This window comes from Vanellus vanellus (assembly GCF_965231255.1).
Source record: "Vanellus vanellus genome assembly, chromosome: 19".
NCBI classification, from domain to species: Eukaryota; Metazoa; Chordata; class Aves; order Charadriiformes; family Charadriidae; genus Vanellus; species Vanellus vanellus.
The window spans coordinates 10,591,394-10,600,544 of NC_138924.1; the positions used below are offsets into that span (position 1 = coordinate 10,591,394).

General features: G+C 46.2%; 1 protein-coding gene and 1 pseudogene across 2 annotated transcripts; both read left to right on the forward strand.

Annotated features, from left to right (window-relative positions):
• Nucleotides 1–3,682: 3,682 nt before the first annotated feature.
• On the forward strand, nucleotides 3,683–5,293 carry LOC309679593 (annotated as a pseudogene). Its single transcript has 3 exons — nucleotides 3,683–3,707; nucleotides 4,237–4,776; nucleotides 5,195–5,293. The product of its transcript is annotated as an uncharacterized misc_RNA (transcript).
• A 2,168-nt stretch (nucleotides 5,294–7,461) lies between these two features.
• On the forward strand, nucleotides 7,462–8,875 carry ZNHIT3 (zinc finger HIT-type containing 3). Its single transcript, XM_082493129.1, has 5 exons — nucleotides 7,462–7,547; nucleotides 7,735–7,766; nucleotides 7,845–7,925; nucleotides 8,002–8,082; nucleotides 8,366–8,875. The coding sequence occupies exons 1-5, from the start codon at nucleotides 7,468–7,470 to the stop codon at nucleotides 8,554–8,556; spliced, it is 465 nt and encodes a 154-aa protein (XP_082349255.1). The 5' UTR covers nucleotides 7,462–7,467; the 3' UTR covers nucleotides 8,557–8,875.
• Nucleotides 8,876–9,151: the final 276 nt, after the last annotated feature.

Sequence of the window (9,151 nt, forward strand, 5' to 3'; positions counted from 1 at the left end):
ACATCAGATAACACAAAACCTGTGAGGCAAAAATTCCTCAAAGAGCGTGGGTGGAGGAGGAGCGGAGAGCTTTCTGTTATGAAAACATCTCAGAAAAATCTTGGAAGGAGATCATACATCCCATTTGTGTCTTCCTCTCCAAAGAGGAAGACTTTAATCTGCATAAATTAAAACATAAATTGGATAAATAGGCTCCTTATTTGTATTACTCCTTTTCCTGAATATTCCGTATTTGCAGGCCTCACGATGCCCATTGAAAGACTGAGCAGATGGATGGTCTTTTCTCAAGGGTTTGCTGAAGGTCATGGCAAGCAGGAATTGATCTTCCTCAGTACTTAGCCAAGCTGCATGTCATTTGCCGTTTTTTGGCTCAGGTCGTGTGTTGTCCGCGGTTTGGTAAAGCGTATAGTTGGAGTGCAGGGGCAACTGAGGAGAAAGCCGAACGCTTTCATTTCACAACAAACAAGGGCCGGTGTTTCAAGAATGGAAGTAAGAATTGGACATGAGTTCAAGGAGAATGCAGCAGGAAAGAAACGAGAACAGTAAAATCCCTTATCCTTTCAGTGCTTTGTTTTTTTTGTGTATATAGTGTATGTACACAACTTTGAAAGTAACACCAAATCATCTGTAGCTTAATTGTGCTAGGGAGTTATTTTCATTACATGGATGCAGCTTTTTCTCCTGTAGTTTCAGGAGGCTCAAGTTTCTTGGGGTATTATCAGCATAAAGGACACAGAAAATTGCTGTTGCATCATGCTAAGGTAAAAGTGTATGTTGTCCAAGGGTTACTGCACTAAGACTCTCAGCTCCTGAACTTAATTTCCTGTTTTGAAATCAACTTTGGCATGTCACAGCTGGGGTCTGTTGTGTTGAGCACTTGTGATTCCTGTTGAAGTCTGAGAGCTGCAGGTTATCAGCGTTTCTGAAACTGCAAGCGCAGTTGTGTGAAGTTAGATTTTCCACAACAGCCACTTGAAATGAATGGTCATTAAAAATTCAGCCCGAAGCTTCTCATGTCTCTTTCTCTGTCTCTTCAACATGTTCAGTGATTATTGTCTTCTCCACAGGCATTATTGTCAGATAATTATTATTGAACTTTCAGATTCTATACAAAATAATGTCATTTGTTACACATGACAACTATCAAAACAACAGCAATTTGGACATTCAGATAAAGAAATATAAAAACAACTATAGAACTAAAAAGTGTTGTAGAAGGTGAAATGTAGGTAAATACCGATCAAAGGTTTGCCAGCTGCAAGGTACAGCCAGTGTTTCAAGTGTCAGCCCGAGATATAGGAGATTAGATCCAGTTCCCTCTGTACTGGACTTGTCTGTGATCTTAAGCAAATAATATTATTATTCTTTTCCCACTTGTGAACTGTAGATAACGCTCTTTCCTTGCAGGTGTGCTGTGAGCATAAGGACCAGAAAGATTGCAAAGTTCCCAGAAGTATAAGAATATTCTTTGATCACGATTGTTACAGGAACGGATTTGGCTACATAGTAGCCCTCCGTCTCACACAGTGTTTTCAATTCAAACTACTTTTCGTCTGGTTTTGAGAGCTCAAACTTTATTACAGAGGGTTGGAATATACAAATCAGGGTTTTTTTTTGTGTATTGAAGCACCCTAAAGAAAGCAGTTTCCACAATAATATTGTCTCCTTTAATCTAGCAACATTATGCTAATTTTTATGCAATTATGTTAAGGAAATAAGATTACAAAGCTTTTGTGAAGATCTATTTACACAAATTGATATTATTTTTAATTACATTCTGATCTCATGTTGTTTAGTGTTTCAAGTGTTTCATGCTTGAACACCAAATTTCCAAATTAGAGAAATTTCAAGTAGCGTTTTCAGGGATATCTAGGGCACTTTGGAGCCCAAATTCACAGACGTACTCTTCTTAGTAAGTAGGATATTTTTGAAGCTGTCAGACTTTGTGGATAGCCTGCTGTTCATCACCGCCCTCGGCCCCTCCCTCCATTCACAGAGCCACGGAAAACACAACCAGGAGAGATCAGGACTGCGTGTGCCTCGGTCTGGTGTCTTCTGCCATTCCTGACCGACGCTCCGCTGGGCTGTGTGTTACCTGCTGACATACTCGCTGTTATCAAAAGGACGTGCTGACTCGCGGTGCTGGCACTGACAAGGTGACAGAAATAGCAGAGTCCTTGTTCAGCAGCAACCTCACACCAAAGGTGCAGCTGACAAGTCCGTATGAGGTTCATTACAGGAGGCATAAAGAATGGTTTATCTGGGACACTTGAGAAGAATATTTTATAGGTTATTAATACATCAGCAGGCTTGATTAATAAATTTTCATGCCTTATTTCTATATAATCATTCTTTGCACTTTATAATAATTCTTTGCACTTCCCTGTGACCATCTGAAATACCTTTTACTTATTTGTATAAGGTATGCCTAGTATATAATATTTGTGTGCTACTAATTGCACACTAACCTGAATATATTTTCATACACATCAACTTTAATAGAAAAAAGAAGCTACAGAATTTTCCTTTATAAGCTCAACATTTTGGCACAAATTTCTTACGTTGTAAATTCTGGCGGAACTATCGCATAGTTCACAGATTTACAGTTTTAGAGCTGGAATTGCTGCTAAAATGATCAGATGCCAGCACTGAATGTGGAAAGCCCATAAACTTAGCTGAGCTGCTGTTGCAATATCATGATATAAAATTGTGACTAAAGCAAATTAATCCTTTGTTAGGATAACATTAAAAAAACCCCAAAATTTACTCAGAATAACTTTGTAAGTAACGTGGCTTTACCTGGATAATTTTGCTAAAGGAAAGCTTGCAAAAACCGTCTGCTCAGTTGCAAAGAGGTGCCAGGTCGCAGCCAGAGCACGCTGGAGATTTCTCCTTGTTGAAGGAGAATAGGCATTGAATAAAACGTAGGGTGACACGGAGGCTAACTCAGCGTTAGCAAATAAAAGCAGCCACTTCTTTGTAGAAAAAATATCCACGGTGCTGTTCATATTGCCATACTGATGTACTGCTCCACTCAACTGCTCCGCTGTTTAAAATCCCCATATTCCCCACTGCGTACTGTATTGTTTGTTCCAGCAGTGCCCTCTGCTGTCCGACAGCGTTGAATGTATGTCCAAAGAGCTTCCCCCCCCCCCCCCCCCCCCCAAGTATTTTAAATCTAGTTCTCAAAAACCTTTAAAAAGACACAGAAACAAAAATATAATGATATTACACTGGTTTAATAATGCACCACTTACATGTCAATTTTAAACATGCAAACACAAAATATCCCATAAAAAAGGCGTGTCTGTCATTTTCTGGCTACATTCTCATCCAAGAATTAAGGTAGAAAAATGGCATTATCAGAACTGCTTAGGCATCTTAAGTGTCCAATGCAATTAATCTAGTAAAGGGTTAAGCCATTCTCCCGCGTTTCCTTGTTTGAAAATAGTTAATTCAACAAATCTTTGAATACATCTCTCTTTTTTTCAGCTTGTAAAGCATCAGTACCTCTGATGTACACAAGGGGAAGAAAGGCCATACAATTTCAGGTGTATTCTGACAAATTCTGAGTACTCCAGTACTCAGTACAGAGATATTTCTGTGGGCCCAAGCACAAGAGCACCTGTGGAGACCAAGGTAAGAACCTTTTCAGATCCCCTTTGAAGTGCTGCAGTTCATCATGTGGTTTTGTTTGCAAGTTTGGGGTTTGTTCCGTAGATATGACCTAACTGTGCTTAGAAAGACAGCCGCTGTTGGTCACATTTTGCAATTGTAAGCAAGAGGCAGTGAACAGCTACGTTCTGTTGTCTCTTGCTCAACCGAGGGCATTTTAGAAGTTTTGTGATATCACTAGAATTGATTTGAAATGAGGACTTACATCCTTCACTGAACTGGGGTCCAGGTTAATGACACAACAGTGATGTTCTTCTTTGAGTTCCATCAGTCACATACTATCCCCCTCCAAAACCCAAAAATGACTGCTCTCCATTTTCTGACTCTCTGATCCTTTGTCTAACTAATCTATTTGTGAATTAACTCTGAATTCACATTCATTCCATTTTAGAATATCCTCAAAGACTTTTAAACTACTGATGTGATCTTTCCTCTTTACAAGAACTGGCCAGATTTTGCTCTTGATAAAGGTTGCTTTAAGCAAATCATCTGTATAGTAGTAAATATGTTTTCCACTTTTGGCTGTCCTAGCAACTGAAAGGTAATTGGCTATGCTCTGAGTTGGTAACCCAAATATTTAAAAACATGAGTGGTTAAAGTTTAATCCACTGTCATGATGATGATGTGGCAGTAGAAGCTGTGTGTCAGGATTCATTCTTCGCCTGGAGAACAAGGTGGCAGTAACGCTTGTGTAGTATGGTCTCTGAAGGAACACGGGATGTGTAAAGCAGACCTTGTTAACGGTTGAAAGTAGGATTTTCCACCATGAATGGATTCCCAAACTGCTCTGCTAACCACACGAAAATTTGGAGTCATTATTTAGTACTTGCACTGGGCATCCCCCAACTGACCATCAACATAGCATCTGTGATCTTCAACTGCACAGTCATCTTCACCAGAATGGCGACAAAGGATCTGCACAAGCCTATCTCTATACTCTTCTGCAATTTGGCTTTTTCTGATCTTTTCACCAGCTTTTCCGGCTTTTGGATTTCAATGCTGTTCATCACCAATCCTGACATTACAATCTTTGGATCCAAGGATATGCTTGCACCTTATGCCTTATACACTATGTCTATCTTATCCACCATCTATAACTTGGTAAGCATTGGAATTGAACGCTATCTAGCTGTGGCTGAAAGCATGAGGACAAGATTCAGGGTTGCTAGAAACCATTCCATAGCTGCAGTTTTAATTAACTGGGTCCTTGCTTTCTTTTTGGGCTGCTTGCCATTGATGGGGTGGAACTGCTTGCGCATGGAAAAAAATCTCTCTGTCCTCTACAGTCCATTTTGTGTTGACTACCTCATCTTCATCGCCATTCCCAATGTTGTGGTGGCTTTTATTATACCCCTGTTCACTTACCTTAGAATCATTATCATCCTGAGGAAAAGAAAGCTGAAAATGAAAGCGTGTGGACAAGCTACTGGCACCTACAAATCAGCCGAAATCCAGGTTGCCAGAACCAGTATTTTTATTTGGCTCCTGGCGTTGATCTCCTATGCTCCTTTTTTCGCAGGAGTCATATTCGATGCGACTAACCATCAGTGCCACATTGATCTCTACCCAGGCGTCTACATCTTTCGAAACTGCACTGCTATGCTGATAACCATGAACTGTTTGGGAAACCCCATAATATACACCCTGAAAGTCAAAACTCTGGGGGCTAAACTCAAGGCTCTCAAATGCCTCTCCACCAACCGCGTCCGAGCCTGCACCATCGAGAACATGTAGCCGGGACTGCCCTCGGCCCGGGACTGCTGCCTCGCCCGGCCGTGTCCGCGCACCCACGGGGAGACCGGAGTCAGAGCCCGGCTCCCGGGGGGGAGGACGGTTCAGCACCCGGCGAGGGGACAGCTCCGGGGCGCGGAAAGCGGCGCGGGGCGCGGAAGGCAGCGCGGGTCCCTGCGCGGGAGCGAGGGGAGGGGGGCGGGAGGGAGCTGGTGTTTTGGGGCTTCTCTCAGCATCTTCCATCGCCCCCGGAGCGGGGCAACGGGGCGCAGCGCGGCGGCGGTCGGCAGCTTGGCTCGGTGCGGCGGCCCCGGGGGCGCCCGGTTTGCGCGGGCTGCGGAGGGGGCGCGGGGAGCTGCGCTGCCCGGAGGGCGAAATAGCTCCGTTCACTGTGTTGGCTTTGCCGCTGGAAATAGGCTTCTGCTGTGCGCGCTCTGCTGCCGAGATTCACGTCCTTTTTGTATTGTTTTTCTGGTTTTGAAGGCAGTTAAATGGCTAGCGAATGTTCGGGACTGCGGGGGAAACGCGATTTTACTTTCTCATTTACAGACAGTCAAATTTATCATTGAATATTTGATTAATCTCGTTATTAATGGGGGCACTCAGCACCGGTTTACTGTTGTAATTTTAACTGCAGTATGTAGCTGGATTACGTGGTTTTTGTGAGACATTTGTGACTACACTTTTCACGTCTCTGCTTATAAATAGAGGCATGCTTGAGTCTGTGGCTTTTGAAATTTGAATTTCTTTAGGAGAAAACCTCACTTGAATTCTTCAGTATCAGAACTGCAGTGAAGTTTCCTGTACAAACTAAACCAAAATAAAAATGTTAAGACTAAGTACTTTCTAAAAGGAAAAGGTCTTCCTCCCTCCCTCTCCAAAAAGGAAATTGGCTACTGAATAGTTAATCTGTTGGATCCTAGTAGAAATTAATGCTTATTCTTAGTCATAAGGGGATATTTTCTAGAAGAATCTCAATGCTTAAATTTCTTCTCTTCCCCTTGCACAGCTGCCAATCTAGAAGCCTCGAGGAACAGATCCTGGCGCCATCAGCTCATCTTTCTGGTTTTAAAGTATGTTAAAATATTGCTCAAATGTGACATTCATGTGATAATCCACACTGTGATAATGTTCTCGCTTTCATGACACACACACGCACAGTCCAACCACTATCAGCCCCTCCGGTACAGGTCTGAGTTCTCAGGGGTTTATTTCCAGTGTCTTTGCTTTGCTGCCATTATTTCAGCATTTCAAAAGCCTTGAGTGGACTAGGAATGAAATCCCATCGGTCTGTCCCTGAGCCGGTATGGGACAAGAGCATGTTTCGTGTAAGAAATGGATTCACCCACTAATGTAAGCAATGGGCAAGTGCCATGACATTAACAAATCCCATACTTCATGTTTTTTACTTTTATTGCCATAAACCCCCTTTTCTGCGCTACTTTACACTGCAGAACTCTGGGATAATTTCTTTTGCCTGAATTGAAATTCATCCATTTAAGGAAATGGATGGCACGATAATTAAAAAGGATTATTTAAATGGATACTGTAACTCAGGCAGGACAAACCCGGCCCCGTTTCCCCTCTGAACGCTGCTGCCCTCAAGCGCGTGCTGTGACTCCTCCGCCCGCCCCGAGGAGCGTTCGGTGGGAAACGGAACGTCTCCCTCCTACCGAATTTCAACCTAAACTCAGTAACGGGAGATTCAGCCCAAACTTACCACGGGCGGACGGTGAGGGTCGGCCTGGGGCTGCTTTCATTACGTGACACTGATCGGCCGATGTGATTTCGGCTCACCTCCGCGCGGGCGTTGGCGGGGCAACAGTTAACGCCGCACTGTCTGTGGCAGTGACTGCCATTTCAAAAGCGAGGTGACAGCTGGAATCCAGCCAGAACCCCCTCCAGGGGAGACAGAGAGATGTAAATATATATATATAAAATAATACAGCCCCGGGCCCTGGGTGGGGCTCGGCGCCGTTCGCCGCTCGGCGGTCGACTTAGCGAGCCTGGGTGGAGGCGCTCGGCGCTCCGCTGGCCGGCACTGGCGCGGCGGCGGGCGCCATGCGGGCACCGGGGCCCTGCGGCGTCTGCGGAGCGGCCGGGGCGGCCAAGTACCGCTGCCCGCGCTGCGCCGCCGCCTAGTGAGGGCCGGGACGGGCCGGGGGGCGGCGGGCAGGGGCGGGGCGGGGGGCGGAGGGGACCGGGGGCGGCAGCGGCGGATAGGCGGGGGGCCGGCGCGGCCTGGCCCGCCCGGTGAGGGGTGAGGCGAGCGGCGGCCGCCCCGTGAGGGGCCGCCTCCCGGCCTTACCGGCGCTTCTCGCCCCACAGCTGCTCCGTGCCGTGCTGCAGGACCCACAGGGGTGAGTGACCGGCGGGACGGGGAGAGGGAGGGGGCTGCGGGGGGGCCACTCCGCTGCTCACGCCGTCTCCTCCCGCAGAGCGATGCACGCCGGAGCCGGAGCGGCGGGCGGCCGGACAGGCCTTCCCCGGCGGGCCCAGCGGCGCCGGGCGGCAGGCAGGTAGGTGAGTGGGACGGGCGGGCTGGGCGGCGCGGAGCCCCCGGCCCCGCTGCAGCGCTGCTGTCCGCGCCCGCAGGCGGCCCCTGGTCGGTGGAGGACATCCTGGCGGACGGGGAGGAGGAGGACCGCGTCCCGCTGCAGAAACTGCAGCTTTTAGGTAACGCTGAGAAGTCTGGAGCGGGTGGGGTGCGCGGGGGGCGGAGGGCCTTCGGCCAGGCGAGCGGAGACAGTCGCAATTCTCGTGAATTCTTCACGGAGCGCGGCAGTCTCTCCCAGCCCTGCATTTCCTTGCAAGGCCTGAAAGATTTAAATGCCGGAAACCTGGCCTTTCACCCTGTCTCTTTGAGAGTTTATTTGTAAAATAAGGGTGGTCTCAACCGTGTTTGTAACTGTTCGAGATTGCTACTGTTTCTTTTTCTTTCTTTTTTCTTTTTTTAAAGGGGAATCAGAAGAACTGAGAGGCTTGCTTCTGAACCCACATCTCAGGCAGCTACTGCTGAGAGTCGATCAAGCAGAAGATAAAAGCTCCCTCATGAAGAAGTACATGCAGGAGCCGTTATTTGTTGAGTTTGCAGACTGCTGTTTGAGAATTGTCAAACCTCCAGAGAAGGAGAACATTCTTCCCGAGTGAGCTACTTTGGGAACATTTTTCTTATCCTTGAGATTTTTTTCCCTCTGGCAGAAGAGATTCGACAGCACCCTGTGCTACTGGCATGCACCATTCTGTGTGTGAGATTTGGTCACACTTTGCTCATGGATGTCAGTGCTCTAATTTTCAATTTGGAGTTAACAAACAGTGACAGAGTATTGGACAGATTGGTAGACGGTAGGAATTAAACTTGATGTTCTGTGGACTTGCTCTCTGTTGGTACAGAAATACTGTCAGCCATGGGAAATGTTGCTTCCCAGTAACAACATTAAATATATTTGCATTTGTTTTAACCCACAAACTAATGTGAAATGTTTTTGTTAACTAAACCTTGTTGCGGATGGTCAGACACCTTTACAAGGGATTTAACAGTTTATTTAAAACATGGAAGAGCTGAACATTTTCAATGGAGAGATGGTACAGAGCGCTCTGATGAGAACCGTGGCCCCTGGCAGAGGTAATGCTATTGATTAGGTAGTGCTAGGAATGCAGGGCGGTTGTGAGTACATATGTTTTGGTCCTATAGATAGAAAGCAAGAGTCCAGTCTCGCTTTTCCCTGAGACATCTGCCTTTAGT

Coding starts and splice junctions, on each gene's coding strand:
- ZNHIT3 (XM_082493129.1), top strand. CDS start 7,468: ATGCGGGCACCGGGGCCCTGCGGCGTCTGCGGAGCGGCCGGGGCGGCC. Junction 7,548..7,734: donor CCGCGCTGCGCCGCCGCCTA/GTGAGGGCCGGG, acceptor CTCGCCCCACAG/CTGCTCCGTGCCGTGCTGCA. Junction 7,926..8,001: donor CGGCGCCGGGCGGCAGGCAG/GTAGGTGAGTGG, acceptor CCGCGCCCGCAG/GCGGCCCCTGGTCGGTGGAG.